This window comes from Hibiscus syriacus, unplaced genomic scaffold (genome assembly GCF_006381635.1).
Source record: "Hibiscus syriacus cultivar Baekdansim isolate YM2019G1 unplaced genomic scaffold, ASM638163v2 tig00110332_pilon, whole genome shotgun sequence".
NCBI lineage: Eukaryota > Viridiplantae > Streptophyta > Magnoliopsida > Malvales > Malvaceae > Hibiscus > Hibiscus syriacus.
This window is the reverse complement of record NW_024062688.1, coordinates 4,737,106-4,753,953: the sequence shown is the minus strand read 5'-3', so window position 1 is coordinate 4,753,953 and position 16,848 is coordinate 4,737,106. Positions and strand designations below refer to the sequence as shown.

The 16,848-nt window shown below is 34.3% G+C and overlaps 1 protein-coding gene and 1 pseudogene across 1 annotated transcript; one reads left to right on the top strand and one right to left on the bottom strand.

The window, feature by feature from the left end:
- Nucleotides 1–10,817: 10,817 nt before the first annotated feature.
- LOC120119195 lies at nucleotides 10,818–11,809 on the top strand (annotated as a pseudogene).
- Nucleotides 11,810–14,732: 2,923 nt separating this feature from the next.
- On the bottom strand, nucleotides 14,733–16,090 carry LOC120119293 (the record flags this gene model as incomplete). The annotated part of the gene is made up of 3 exons (XM_039139115.1): nucleotides 14,733–14,825; nucleotides 14,988–15,114; nucleotides 15,924–16,090. Coding segments are annotated over 3 exons (372 nt in total), but the record flags the coding sequence as incomplete, so codon positions are not given.
- Nucleotides 16,091–16,848: the final 758 nt, after the last annotated feature.

Here is a 16,848-nt window from a genome sequence, read left to right as displayed (position 1 = left end):
TAAATGTTTTGTTTAAGTTTAATAAAAGATGCATTTTTCTTTTCCATGGCAAACAAACTTTTCTTTTATTTTTGAATTCATTCTCTATCTCCTTCATTCCAGTACTTCATTTCCAGTTACTCTCAAAGTTAGTTTTTGACCATTCCGTGTGGGATATTATCCTCTCACACATACACATCTTCCTCCTTTCAGGTTCCCAGATAATGATAATGTGGGCACTAATGACCCTGATCCGGAGGTGGATTTTGAATCAACCATTTGTCTTGGGGAATTTGAAGAATGCGATAATGAAGAAGGGTACAACTTGCCTACCGAATTGTTGAGAATGATAGAAAAAGAAGAAAAGCAAATACTGCCACATGAGGAGGCGATCGAAATCTTAAATTTGGGCACTGAGGAAGATCGAAAGGAGGTTAAAATCGGCACAACTCTTTCGACTGAAGCAAGAAAAAACCTGATAGCCTTACTTCAGGAGTACGAAGATGTGTTTGCTTGGTCGTATCAAGACATGCCGGGACTAGACACAGATATGGTAGTTCACAAACTACCAATCAAACCAGAATTCAAACCAGTGCAGCAAAAACTGAGAAGAATGCGACCAGAAATGCTTCTTAAGATCAAGGAAGAAGTCAAGAAGCAATTTGATGCCGGTTTTCTCCAAGTGGCCAAATACCCTGAGTGGGTGGCCAACATAGTGCCTGTGCCGAAAAAGGACGGGAAAGTACGCATGTGTGTCGATTACCGGGACCTTAATAAGGCCAGTCCCAAGGACAACTTTCCTCTGCCACACATAGACACTCTGGTGGACAATACGGCCGGGAACGCCTACTTTTCATTCATGGATGGATTTTCGGGGTACAATCAGATCAAGATGCATCCCGAAGACATGGAGAAGACCACTTTCGTCACAATGTGGGGAACTTTCTGTTACAAAGTGATGCCTTTCGGATTAAAGAATGCTGGGGCAACATATCAGAGAGCTATGGTGACCCTGTTCCATGACATGATGCACAAAGAAATCGAGGTTTATGTCGACGACATGATTGTCAAGGCAGAGACCGAGAGTGAACATGTCAAGAATCTGAGGAAGCTCTTCCAGAGATTGAGAAAGTTCCAGCTGAGACTAAACCCTAGCAAGTGTACCTTCGGGGTAACATCTGGAAAACTACTAGGCTTTATAGTCAGCAGGAGAGGCATACAGGTCGATCCTGATAAGGTTAAGGCTATCCAGAATCTACCTCCACCACGAACCCAGAAAGAAGTCCGAGGTTTTCTGGGCAGACTAAACTACATAGCTCGGTTCATCTCTCAGTTAACCGACAAATGTGACCCCATCTTTCGTCTCCTCCGAAAGAATAGCCCTGGAGCATGGGATAAAAACTGTCAGATTGCATTTGAGAAGGTAAAAGAGTACTTGTCTCACACTCCTGTCCTGATGTCCCCTATCCCAGGAAAACCTCTGTTTTTGTATCTCTCCATATTCGAGAACTCCATGGGGTGTGTTCTGGGCCAACACGATGAGTCTGGGAAGAAGGAAAGAGCCATCTACTACTTAAGCAAGAAGTTCACCGATGGCGAGGTCCGATATCCTCCTATTGAGAAGGTTTGTTGTGCCCTGATATGGGCTACAAAAAGACTTCGACAATACATGTTGTATCACACCACTTGGCTGATTTCCAAGTTAGACCCACTAAAATACATGATGGGTGTACCTGCTCTATCCGGAAGGCTAGCCCGATGGCAGATGCTTTTGTCTGAATTTGACATCGAATACGTAAGTCAAAAAGCGGTAAAAGGCAGCGCCATATCAGATTTTTTGGCAAGCAGAACTGATGAGAGCTATGAGCCGCTGGACTTTGATTTCCCAGACGAGGACTTAATGGCCATATCTTTAGAGGAAGCAAGCATTTCAACGGACGGTTCTTGGAGAATGCACTTCGATGGGGCATCAAATGCACTAGGACATGGCATCGGGGCAATTCTAGTCTCCCCAGAAGGGAGTCACTACCCATTTACCAGCAGACTGAACTTTGATTGCACCAATAACATGGCAGAATATGAAGCATGTGTCTTGGGAATTCGGGCCGCCCTGGGGCAAAATATAAAGACTTTACGGGTGTATGGAGACTCAGCCTTAGTAATCTATCAGCTCCGAGGAGAGTGGGAAACCAAGGATATAAAGCTGTTAGAGTACCGAAAACTAGTGTTGGATCTGCTCGAAGAGTTCGACGAAGTCACCTTCCACTACGTGCCTAGAGAAGAAAATCAAATGGCTGACGCTTTAGCTACCTTGGCAGCCACATTCAAGGCTGGCGGGGAGTCTGAAATGATGCCAATTAACATGCAGTCGTATGAGTATCCAGCTCATTGTTACCAAATTGAAGAAGTGAAAGATACTAAGCCTTGGTATTACGACATTCTGCAGTATATCAAGCATCGGAGTTATCCAGAAAAAGCCACCGAAACCGATAAGAGAACCCTTAGAAGGTTGGCAGCGGGATACGTCCTAGACAGAGAGGTTTTGTATAAGAAAAGCCGTAATCAAGTTCTGTTAAGGTGCGTCGATGCTGAAGAGGCAAAAATGATAGTGGAAGAAGTACATGATGGAGTTTGTGGAGCGCATGCAAATGGGCATATGATGTCAAGACAAATAATGAGATGCGGATATTTTTGGTCCACACTAGAGAGCGATTGCATCAACTATGCTAGGAGATGGCATAAATGTCAGATTTATGGAGACAAGATAAATGTTCCACCCCATTCACTTCATGTAATGACGTCACCATGGCCTTTTTCTGTGTGGGGCATGGACGTTATCGGGCAAATTCATCCGAAGGCTTCGAATGGTCACCGTTTCATTCTCGTAGCAATTGATTATTTCACGAAATGGGTAGAGGCGTCATACGCCAGTGTCACTCAATCCACTATTTGCAAGTTTCTGAAGAAAGAAATTATATGTCGGTATGGTCTACCTGAAAGGATTATCACCGATAACGCAACAAACTTGAACAACAAGATGGTGAGTGCTGCTTGCGAACAGTTCAACATAAAACATCACAATTCCACTGCTTACAGACCAAAGATGAACGGAGCAGTAGAAGCAGCAAACAAAAATATTAAGAAGATAGTGGAGAAAACAACTGAAACCTACAAAGACTGGCATGAGAAGTTGCCTTTTGCTTTGTTCGCTTATCGAACCTCGGTACGTACATCGACTGGGGCAACTCCATTTTCACTAGCCTATGGAATGGAAGCAGTGCTACCCATTGAAGTCGAGATTCCGTCTCTCAGGGTCTTGTCAGAAGTCAAACTAGATGATGCAGAGTGGGCACAATCCAGATATGATCAGCTTAATCTGATAGATGAAAAAAGACTAAAAGCCATTCATCATGGTCAAATCTATCAGAAACGAATGATCCGAGCACACGACAAAAAGGTGCGCCCGAGAATATTCCGTGAAGGGGATCTAGTGCTAAAAAGAATTTGGCCAGTCCAGAAAGATTTCCGAGGAAAATGGACGCCAAATTGGGAAGGACCTTATGTCGTGAAGAAAGCTTTCTCCGGAGGAGCCCTTATCCTGGCTGAAATGGACGGACCTGAGCTGCCACATCCCATTAACTCGGACGCAGTCAAGAAATACTTCGCTTAGGATGAAAACCCGAGAGGGCATCCTAAGTTGAAAAAAAAAAAAAAGGAAAAACGTTTGGGGTGAAAACCCGAAAGGGCGCCCTAAATTGAAAAAAAAGAAAAAGAGGAGAAAATAAGGTGGGTTCAAGATGAAAACCCGCAAAAGGGCGTCTTGCAACTAAGGATGGGTCCAAGTTGAAAACCCGGAAAGGGCGATTTGGATATCAACGGTGGAAACATCCCGGCACATGAATCTTCTACGAACTCAACAAATCGGAGAAATGTTGCACCCTCCCAAACGTTGTCGCATTTTCAAAGATCCTTTGGCAAAGGCTGCATTCAAAGTCACCAAACGGCTTTTCAACTCAGAAGTGCCCACGTTATCGAGATCTAAGACATTCATTTACACATCATTGTGTATTCGTTTTCTAGAATGTTTGCCATGTATTATTTGTTCTTCTCCTCCCTTATGAATAAAGATCATCTTTCCTCCAATTCCTTTTGAGCATCTTGAATTAGATTTAAACCTAATGATTTATTTATTTTTATGAAAGATAATCGCATATTACTGTACAAAGATTCATTGAAAAGTACAGGTACCCAGAAGCCGATCAAGGCTCATGCACATGCTTGAGATGGTTGAGGAGCATCTTCAAAAAAAAAAAATCATCATCAAATATTTGAAGAATTCAAGATCAGAGATCGGAACTTCAAGCTTTCAAAGTCAAGAGTCAACAACGACAGGCCACCGGAAATCAAGATTTCTCTCCAGAGCCCGTAATAACATATGTTACCCATACATTTTAGGCATGCCTAAGAGCATGACATCCATACCATCGCATATATGCATATCTTTGCAGGTTTTACCCAGAGCCAATTTCAACTTCACAACGAAGGATATTGGACTCCAGACAACGCAAGTTCAACTTCACGACGAAGGGACCGCTGGTTGTCAACAAACATTTCTCAAATTCAGAGCCAATTTCAACTTCACAACGAAGGATATTGGACTCCAGACAACGCAAGTTCAACTTCACGACGAAGGGACCGCTGGTTGTCAACAAACATTTCTCAAATTCAGAGCCAATTTCAACTTCACAACGAAGGATATTGGACTCCAGACAACGCAAGTTCAACTTCACGACGAAGGGACCGCTGGTTGTCAACAAACATTTCTCAAATTCGGAGCCAATTTCAACTTCACAACGAAGGATATTGGACTCCAGGCAACGCAAGTTCAACTTTACGACGAAGGGACCGCTGGTTGTCAATAAACAAGTTCGATTTCAACTTCACAACGAAGGATATTGGACTCAAGACAGTACAAGTTCAACTTCACGACGAAGGGACCGCTGACTGTCAACTTCTCAAATTCAGAGCCAATTTCAACTTCACAACGAAGGATATTGGAATCCAAACAACGCAAGTTCAACTTCACAACGAAGGGACCGCTGGTTGTCAATAAACAGTTTCCCAATTTCAACTTCACAACGAAGGATATTGGACTCCAAACAACGCAAGTTCAACTTCACAACGAAGGGACCGCTGGTTGTCAATAAACAGTTTCCCAATTTCAGCTTCACAACGAAGTATCTTTGGCTAGAAGACGATCCATGAGCTACCTCCAGAACTCTGAGTTCGATTTCAACTTCACGAGTTCGTTTTCAATTTCACGACGAAGGATTCAGGCTTAGAATCTTCCAGTTTTAACTCAACCTCACGACGAGGGAGTCATCTCGTGTTTTAAAAACCAGTCTTAACATCGAATTTCAACTCTACGACAGAGGATATTCGATAGGGACGAAATTTATGTCTTTTAATCTTTGCTTTATTTTCGTTACACGATAATGAGCAAAGAGGGGCAGCTGAAGACACTAAATTTCATCATTCATTATATTATATAATTTTATATTATAAATTATATATCCATTTATATCTAATACATTTATTTATATTTGTTTTCAGGTCCAACAATGGCCCAGCATAGCAGCCCGCGTAGAGGATTAGGGTTTCACCTGTTTTCTGCTTCCAGCCTGCTCAATGACCGTTGGATCTAGGTGAGATCCAACGGTCCACAGCAGACCCATCTAGGGTTTCATCTTGTTCGAGACCTAGCCCGTTCCAGCGCCGTTTTTGACATCACATGCCCCAGTCAGACTCCCCACATCTCACGCCTCTGGCCACGCACACAACAGGTCACCGGATTTCACGACAACCACCAACAACATGCAAAGATCTCGCACAGTCAACAGCAATATTAGTCCTAGTAGGATTCAAATAGGTCCAAAAGAGAAAATCGAGGCTATAAATAAATGTAATCAAACCCATTTGGGGACGGATGGAAAGAAAATAAAACAGAACTTTCGAAACAAAAAATTTCGAGCAAAGTTATACCAATATTCAAACAATCCAAGTAGTTTTATTGAAAACTTCGAAGGCTACAGAGGTAAAAACCTTACCTTTTTTTTGTTTGATACGCTTGCATGTGGGAGTTGTTCGTGTTTTGTTTCCGTTTTGTGCTCGTTCCAAACCTCAAATACGCTAATAAAGCCGATGAACAGGGGTATAGGTCGGGATTTCGAACCCATCTGGCCCCGAGGCTTACTTTTTAAAGAAACGATTTTGGTTTTTTGAAACGAGGAGGTGAAGGGCTTCGAAAAAATAAAATTTTAGGGTTTACCGCCGATGAACGACGGCCGGCACCATTCAACGGCGGCCGGCGAGGCGGCGCGGGTGGCCATTGGTCGATTTGGATTTCAGCGGTGGCCGTGTTCTTCAAATGAAGAACACGGTTGAATAAACGGAGAAACTTTAGAGATAGGGGAGGGCTCTCGGGCGAGAAAGAAGAGAAATGAAAGTCCAAAAAGAAATGTGGGCTTTATACTCAGCCCGTACGGTGACCCGCGCCAACCCGACCCGGGGAAGGATCCGCGTATTTCTGTTAAAGGGTAACCTCGATTTTGATCCCTGATTTTAAATCACTCCATTTTGATCCCTAAATTGAATTGAATCTGATTTTCTGAATTTGTCCCCTGATTTGGATTTATTTCAATCTGATCCCATACGAATATTTACCATTTTCTTTTATTTTTTTACCATTACTATTATTATTATTTTCAATATTAATATTATTATTATGTAATATCATTTTATTTGTTTATTTTTTATTTTTACAAATTATTATTTTACATATTTTATCTTTTATTTTCATATATATATATATATATATATATATATATATGTATATTATAGTCATTACATTATTATTCCTTTGTTCTACTCATATATGTATATTATTTGTTTTTATTTTGTCTCTTTTAAGAATACTTATTTATGTATATATAACGCCATCTTTTTTTTTTTTTTTAATTTGTCTTCGCCGTGTTTTTATTCTTGTTTTGTTCTTGTTTTTTTTTATTTTTATTTTTTATATTTAATCTTATTCCTCTTTGTTAAATATCCACTCATATTACCATTTAATTTATTCTGTTCTATTTTCAGTCTACTAACGTTATTATCTTCTTTTCTGTTTTTGTTGCTCTCATAGTTACATGTCTTTTTCTCCTAATTCGATCTGTATCTCAATATAAGTCTAACAGCCTTAATCTTAAGGGAATTTTCATCAATCAGTAGTAAGTAACTGGGATCTTATTTTACCTTTGAATTTAAACTTATAATTTTCTTAATCAAAGACAACTGGAAATTACACAGTACCGAAAGGGCAGTTCAAGGGTGCTAACCCTTCCTTGACTGTAACCGACTCCCGAATCCGACATATCTTTGGTAAGACGCAGATCAGGTAAGATATAAGGTATCCGATTAACCTATTTTTTTTTTAAAATAAATAATCGGTGGCGACTCCAATCAATTTCCCTAAGTCGAAGCCCAATTCTCGGGGCCAAACCGAAAGACGGTTGCGACAAAATGATTTTTTATAACTATATACGATATATAAATATTTTTATATATCATATACATATATCATTTTAAGTTTAAATATTTTACTCAAACTTTAAAATTAATTTTTTAATTATTTAAAATTTTAAGTTATTCGAATTTAATTTTATAACTCAAACTTTATTTGAATTTTTTAAATTTATTTTATAATATTACAATTTGATTTTTGTAGTGTCGAGCTTTTTCCAATTGAGTTTTACTTAATGAACAAGTCGACCACAATCTATTCGATAATCTATTTTATTATTAAAAAAATCTCATCATATCTCCGATAAATACAAATATTTTACATAAAAAATATTTAAAATTATTATTATTATTATTATTATTATTATTTGATCTTTTCGTATAAATTAGCTGAGTTTAATATTTCTTAATCTCTTTATTTTTAATTCTATATTTTATACAACTAATTTATTTTAATTTTTTAATTATTCTCTATTTTATATAACTAATTTATTTTAATGTTTTATTATTATAATACGTAAATAATGAAGATTAAAGATGTAATTATATCAGATTTTTTTACTTATACATTAGGTATTTTGTTAAATTTTAACAATAAAATTTAATTAACATTATTTAAAAAATTAAGTGGCTTGATTGAAAAATTTAAAAATAATAATAGTCAAAATAGAATATGATAATTAAGCGGTCATGAATGTATTTTATCATATCAACTATAACTAAGTACAAAAATATTAAAGAAAAGAAATAAATATCATTAAGAAAACCCTATATTTTATCCTCCTCCTCCGTAAGGGTGTAAATGAACATAGCATTTGATGAATTGTTTGTATAACATTCATTTATTAAATTAAATAAACGAGTATGAATAAATTTTTTATATTCATTTAATAAACAAACGAACACGAACATAGGTACGTTCGGTTCGTTTATGTTCACAAAAAAAACTCATTAAGAGCTCGTTTATAAGTTATTTTTTATGTTCAAGAACAAACTCGTTTATAAACTTGTTTAGAAGCTCGTTTAATTTTTTATATTTTAAATATTAGTGAAGGGTCGTACTAAATTAAATACATGATTCTTTATCCATTACCTTTACGAATCGTACTTACGAGTTATTTGGGTTCGCTTGAAACTCTTAAGTTACGGTTCTAGTTTTAGCCTGAGTTCGAACTAGTGTTAGAATAGATTATTGAGTGTTTTTTTAATGTGAATGAAACTTAATTAAGTTTTAGTAGTTTTATCATATTTCAAATCAAACTTAAAATTGGAGAAACTAATCGATAATCAGTGATTTATTCTTTTTATTTAGATAAAAAATTATTAATCGGTTAAAATTTATTTCAGAAGGCCTTTCTTTAATAGGAGCGAAAGAGACTGTTTATCCTATGAGAGTTATGCTATATATTTCATATATCCAAAATCTGGATTCCAATCTAAAATATGGTTTTCCCAACACAATTTCCATTATTGAACTCATCACAGAAAATCTAGTGGCTTAGATTGATTGTAATATGTAATTTGTAATCTGTTTTTTTTTTTTTTGCATCATGCGATTCACAGGGTTCTTGATATTCATACTTGCATCACCTGATATATTTTATTGCTAAACTTCATCAGTCGTCACAAAAAATCAATTTTTATTTTCCAAAGGTATGTAAAAGAGCTCTCTTTTCTTTTTTCCCATATGTCAGTAATATGTACCCTCCTATAAGATCTTACTCTTTCTAACAATCTTTCTAAAAATGGGGTCTGGAGACACCGCAAAGTGTTTAGGGGAAACATTTTCAGATTTTTATTTGTGGTATACTATTCTCTTTTGTCTTGTTTAAGCAATATGCATTATTGTTTTTATAGAGCTTATTTATTATATGTAGTGTTGTCCATTAATACTGATTTAATTTTTTTTTTTTTAGGTATATCTTATAACTCAAAACAAGATCATTATTCATGTACCGGTTCTTCATTACCGATAGCACTAAAGGAAATAAAATTTCCAATGCACGAGATACTACCCATGAAAATCCAACCCTTGAGGAGCCTGAGTCTTTGGAGTGTTCATTTGTAAGGAAAAATATAATGAGATGTCTTAGAGTGGTGGAAGGCTAATAACTTCAAGTTTTGAATTTTATCAAAGATGGCTTGTGAAATCTTGTCTATTCCTATTATCACAGTTGCCTCAGAATATGCTTTTAGTGCTAGTGGTAAAGTGATTGATGCATATCGTTCATCTTTAGGAACTTATATAGGTCAAATGTTATTTTGTGGTTCTAGTTGGTATCAAAACTTTTATGGGTTGAAAAAGAAATATAAAGTAAGTAATTTTTAAGTATTTATTCTTTTTATTTAATATTTGATATATTCTTTAATTTGATCGTTTAATTTAGTTTTTTATGTAGAACAAAGAAGTTAAAGAGATTTTTTTTTACTTTAAAGTTATAATTTTGAAGAATTTCAAAGGTATTTAATTTTCTTGCACCAATTTGATTGTATTTGTCAACACAATTTAATATTTGATATTTTCAAGTCGTTATATTTTTATCTTCTCATTCTTGATGTTTGGTTCTATCCCTTAGATTCTATAGGTGATTTAACATTTTAAGAGTGTTTTTTGGTTGTGCCTGTTACTTTTTTATATTGGTTTGATTGTGTTGTTCACTATGTGACAATCGTGTTTTGTTGAGTTGTTGTTACTTGTTGTTCGTGTTTTTGCTTCTTGAGGTGATGTATCTAGGGTTTTCTGATGTTGTATGATTTTATCGTTCTATTGGATTGATTCATTTGTTACGGCAGTCTATTCTGCCCGATTTGATTGCTCTATTTTATTTTCAAGTATGTTTTAAAATATGATGTTGGTAGTTGTTCTAATATGAAAATGTTTATAGATACTTTTAAATACTGCTAATATGTTTTAAGATTGTGTTTGTTATGTGGGTGTTATATAAGTTTTTAGGTGATTTTATTTAATTTGTTTTTGGTTTTTTTATTTGTTTGGTAACATTTTTGAACATGTTCTCGAACATTAAACGAACGATAAACAAATATATTTACAAACGTTAAAGGAACGCTAAACGAACACGTTCACAAATATTTAAACAAACATGTTCGCGAACGTTAAATGAACGAATACGAACACCTTTCAAAATAAATAAATGAACACAAACGTGATATTAAAAAATTAAACGAACCCGGACACCTTTAAAAATAAACAAACAAACACGAACATAATTTTATTCGTTCAAGCTCGAATCATTTACACCTCTACTCCTCATGTGGCTGATCCCAGCTCTCTCTTCCATTCAAGTTTCCCACAGACCCGGAAATTAGGTAAAGGTAAAATTTGGAAACCCTTAACTTAATTTGAAGATTAATTTATACTTTTGAGTCATGGGATTTTGAATTTTTGACTCGCTCTGTGTTGTCTCGTACTCTGCTATAATTTGATTTTCTGTTTTCGATTCTACTGCTTGTTACTCTCTTCCTTTCAACCTGTTAATTCAAATTTCTGATCTTTTATGCTTCATCTGGTCCATGTACTTGTAATTTCTGTTCTAGTGTTAATGTTGTGCTCGAGCATTTATATAAATTGTTGGGTATATGATCCATGCTCAAAGAACAAGATTTGATATAGAGAATCCGAAATCATGGGAAATAACGATCTTAAAATCTTCTTTTTTTGTTGGCGTGTTAATTTGAATCTTTGAGCTGTAGTGTTCATCTGATTCATGTAGTTGTAGTCCTGTTCTGGTATTACATGAATCAAGGTTACTAGTAGATATTTCATGCTGAACTTGAGTATCTGGCTCAGTAGTCGGTCTATGAGGTCTATGATCCGATTCAAATTTCCCCTTTCCCGAATGTGGTTTAAAATCGATTCTTTTTTGCAGTACCAGTTTGTTTGATTTGTGATAATTCCAATGTTGCTTTCCATTTGTTAACATGATGGAGGTGAAAACCAAGGAAGATAATCTTCCTACAGCCACGCCATCCGTTCAGATAAAGGTGTTGTTCTTCGCTAAATATCGGTATATAACCGGGTTGAGGTTTCATCCGGTAGTACTACACAAGATTGTCTAAACAAGCTTGTCGCGAAGTTTCCGAACTTGGATGAGATCCGTCACTGCATTGTTCTTGCTCTCAATGAAGAATTTACAACCGAGTCAGCTGTTGTTAAAGACAAGGACGAATTGGCCATCATTCCTCCTATAAGTGGCGGGTAAGAGGTTTATGTTTCATGTTTGTTGAGCACTTGAATCTGCAATATTGAGTCTTTTTCATGTTGCAATGTTACTGCAATCTTATGTTACTCGGATTTTTCATTTTCTTTAAAATATGTCCGGCACTCGTGTCCGACACTTACGTCATTTAGACTCGGATGTGTGTATCGGACATAGACGTGTTCATATTTTAGACATAGGTGTTCGAGATAATGCTCGGTAGTCCAACTTAAATTCAAACATGGATATGGGAGCATCACTTCTCATACATATGAACATCAGGCACATACTTGTACTCAATACATGCTCTGAGTTTGGGTAACATGGAATGCAATTTTAGATGAAGTACATAAATGATCATTAAATCACGTTGAAAAAAAATTAAGTAGTCTCGGTGTTAAATGAATTGTTGTTATTTCTTGAGGATCCGAGTTTGAGTATCATGAATGTCAGGGGTGTGAGCATTCAATATCAAGAGGTTGAGAGTTATATTTAAACATATATTGTCTTGTACTTATCCTAGATTAATTAAAAAAAATCACATTGAAATAATTTTTTGGTCTCAAAATTTTGAAAGATATTGAATGATCATTAAACTTAATGAATTATTACAAAATTGTCACTGCATGTTATAAAATAATGATAAACTTTGATAATTTTAAAGTTCATTTTGTAAAATTTGATAAATTCAATAATTATTTTATTTTGTAATAGTTTGATAAAGTCTTTAATGAAAAAAATAAGAAAAATAGAGATTTAGGTGAAAACATTTAATTTTAAATTTTTTTCCCTTTTCAATAAAAAATTAGATTTTAAAATAAAATTTTATAATCCGATAAATAAATAAACATGTTTAAATCTTCATATTCTATTTTATGTTTATTTTTTATATTTGAACCATCATCATCATCACTTATACAATCAGCAATAAAGGCTTATCCTTTGATCAAAATAAACATACAATAAACTAATTTGAAAAAGTAAGAAATAATCTTCTTGATTTATAACTAATACAATCCTTTCTTTAGCCTTTTTATTTATCTATACAGCTTGGAATATTGAATATAGATACTGATTAAATTTAGTTCAATTAATGTTATAGTCAGTGGAACATGCATAGAAAAATAAATATATTGCACATCAAGAAGAAAGATGTGTAAATTAATAAGAAAACTAAAATCATTAATATATATCATTCAACAAATATTTGTTTATGAATAAACGCAATTTATATAAGCTTCTATGGATTTTAAAATTTGGATTTGGGCATTTAATATGCATATTTTAAGACCCAATATTCATATATTATTTTATGAATTAGTTAAGTTCAAATATGATTATATATCTGAAACAAAATCCAAACTCATAAATATTTAAAAAATATTTGAACAAATTTATAAATTTAAAAGATACATGAATATGACATTCTCATTTATTTTATAAAACAATCATATAATATGTATATCTAAAATTGTTGTGACGAGTATATCTAAAAATAATTAGAAAGAAATAGATCAATTAAGTGTCCATTGAAGATCAAGTGCACCCTTTTTGCCTTTAGTCTCCTGGCAATGCTTTTCACACTCTGCCGAGCATGCACTTTCGGTTGCATCTTTCTCTTCCAAGCAGAAAGGCATGCAATTCTTCATGCATGGACCAAGCTCTTGGCTTGAACACATTTCTGCCATTAATATTATGCAAAATATCATCATTATTCTCATATTTTTCTTAATAACCATCTCCCTTTTTAATTAAAATTAAATTTTTTTCACTGGGGTTTTAATGTAATATATGATAGAGGGTTTAAATAGGCTCACATGAAGGTTTTTTTGTGTAAAAATACATGTGGTTCTGAGTGAAAATTGGAGGAATTTTTTTTTGGGCAGAAAATGTTCAGTTTTAGAAGTTTTTTTTTTAACTTTTTCCCATATATTTGATTACTAAAATAAGATTGAAAAAAAAAAAATTTTTATGATCCGATAAACTAGTTTATTTGGCATGTGCTTTTACACGTATATATATAATTATTCTTTTATTCTTCAATAATTATGTTTAATTTTTTTTAAAAAATTAGGTTAATCAATTTAATGTATTGATAAATTTCAGTTAGTGTGCATTTTCATATAAAATAACGATAATTATTATAAGTTTATTTAAAGGAATGCTATTTTAATTAACTCGTGCTTATAATTTGTAACACCCCATATTACAATTCTTTGTGTGATCGTGTCTCATTTGTATTGTACTTCAATTATTTCTTTTAATATTATCTTTGTATGGAATGATCGAATTTCGTCTAAAATTATCAAATCAAATCAAATCAAATAATTTGTTTCATAACGTATTAAAAATTAATTTAACAAAAACTAATAATCATAATGATTTAACATTTTAATCATATTTATAATCTAAAATTAAAATAATTGAAGATAAATATTAAATATATAAAGTATATACGTTTTATTTAACATAAAATACTTTCGACGCTTTTCATTTTTTATATATAAAATTATATTATCTTCAAAAATTTACATTCATCAAACAATCCAATCCAATTATACAGTGACAGAAGTAGACGGAGACAAGCCAGCCAAAATGACCAAAAAGACATCAAATTTTGATAGAATGAAACTTGAAGAATACAACCCACACGAATCGGTCCAACTAATATAAATACGGTACTGAATACACATTCTATCAACAGCTGCAGTAAAAGAAGTTACCCGTCCGCCATAAAAACGAATGTTGTGAAAATTCTCAAATGGAATACACAACCATTTACTACAGACATGAATCTTAACTAACCAAAACTGTGTTCTAAAATTTTTCAACAAACAACATAAGCAACAGATTCGACTCGTAGCAGATTCACATTAAACTCAAATATTTATCGAGATGCAGCTGAAAAGAAATAAAAACCAATATCCTAATGTTTGTACCAACTATGAAAGAAACCTTTTGGTTTGAGAGCACAAAATGCTAGCCCGAGTTGCCTTCGTTTGGCTTAGGAATTCTTTTGTAGTCATAGTTGTTTATATCAACCTTCTGTCGCAAAGCCTACAAAATAAAAGAAAAGGCAAGTTACGAGGACTCTTCGGGTTGTTTTTCAAAGTGACTGTATCTGATATTTGTGCTCGATGCATATTTAAACAAGGGTATGGAGATCTATCTGACACACCCCCGAATTTGAATAACATTGAAACAAAAAATCTCATCTACCTTTACTTCTTCCTCTAATGAAATCTTTTTTGGCTTATATGCATCGATGGGTCCTGTTCTTGATAATGCTTTCTTCGTCTCGATGATTTCCCATTCTTGATCGTCTTTCACCTTTGCAATATCCTTGCTGAACTACGAAATAATATTAAATTTTAGAAGACAATTACACTATAGATTAGAGGCGTTGCAACAATAATTGAAAATATAAGTCCAAATATTCAGCAGTTCTCAAGTGGAGCATCAACCACGGATGTAAACCGTGAGTTTTCATGTGAACTCTAGCAAGACGAAAATACAGCAGCAATAAATACTCTTCCGTTTAAGCATTGGCACCTTCCACCTATGTTGGTCGAGCAACTGAATTTTCATCTAACCTAATGCTGCCAGAAAATAAGACAAAATGTCATCTAACTCTACCAACGCTCATAACCAAACCAACTAGTAAACCATAATATATGATGAGCTTGAACCTTACAGTTAAGACTCTAATGGATAATGAACCAAACAAGAATCATATCATTTAAATACTAATTTGGTTATCTACCTTAAAACCGTGTTAAGATATGTACGTCTGCGCATGTGTAAATATGTACAGTGCGAAGGAGACCTATTAAACAGCCTTCTATTTCCAATTATACGAAGACATCGGATTTTTTCCCACCGACTTTACAAGTTAACAAACAAATACCACCATTGAAACCGACGGCATAATACTATAGGTCTGACTCCAATCATAAGAAATACAACATACACAGAATTGAGCCAATAATCAACAGCATAACAAGTTTTCCCCTTAAAGTTAACATGACATCTGCTGTTCTCTGCGCAGCAGATATGTTCACACCTAGATGGAAGATAGGTCTCATCTGTCAAAGTGGTTTGGAAAATCGAGTCGCAAAAAAAGCTATCATTAGAGATCCAGGTACCAGAACAAACCTGCCTTGCAAGAGATGACCGAGACCAACTGCCCCAAACACGGTCAATGAAATCATTGGAAGCCCACCTCCGGAATGATGATGATGATGATACACTCTGAACCTTTGCAGTGTCAGCAGTCGGATTACTTGTTTTCCGAGGCTCAGCCGTATGTCCCTCAAAGGATGTCATTTTCAGCAAATCAAGAAACAAACTGTATACAAATGTCAGCTTCAATATAATGCCAAGTTGCCAACTATTCTTACTCATCTATTCAGTTTAGATAGCCAAAAAATGAATCAACCATTCGAAGAAAAGATTGAAAATCCACCTAAATCCTAAACTTGTCACTACCCTTTCAACATTTATATCCAATGTTACCCGGCCTCTTCGTTTTTCCTAAAATAGTTGTCTGACACATTCATCGACATATATTTCGAGCATGGAAACGAGGACTCGAACATAATCTTCCAACTATACAGAAAAGCTCCTTTTCAAGAAACTGAGTAAACTCGTGTATGATAAATTCTCATATCCGACGCTCACCCTTGAGTTTAAATAATACTATAATTTATATCTAACACAATATACATACCAAGCTTTTCCAAATTCAAGTCCAGTTTCAAGGCAACAATATCAATTTTAAGTTCAACAAGAACCAAAAAATCTCATGAACTGAAACAAATTCAAATTGGAAACTTTTCCTTCATAGATTCCCATAAAAACCCAAATAATTAAAAATAAAAACAAATTTCTTTTATTCACCTAATCTCAAATTACCCTGTTTCACATATTGAATAAACATATATTTCTAATTAAAATATGTCTAAACCCATAAATAAATCAAAAGAACTAAAGTGAAAATTAAGAATTTAAAAAAAAAAATCAGAAATTTTATCAAACAAACAAACAAATTTTCAGCATAATCTTTTAACGGAAACATATA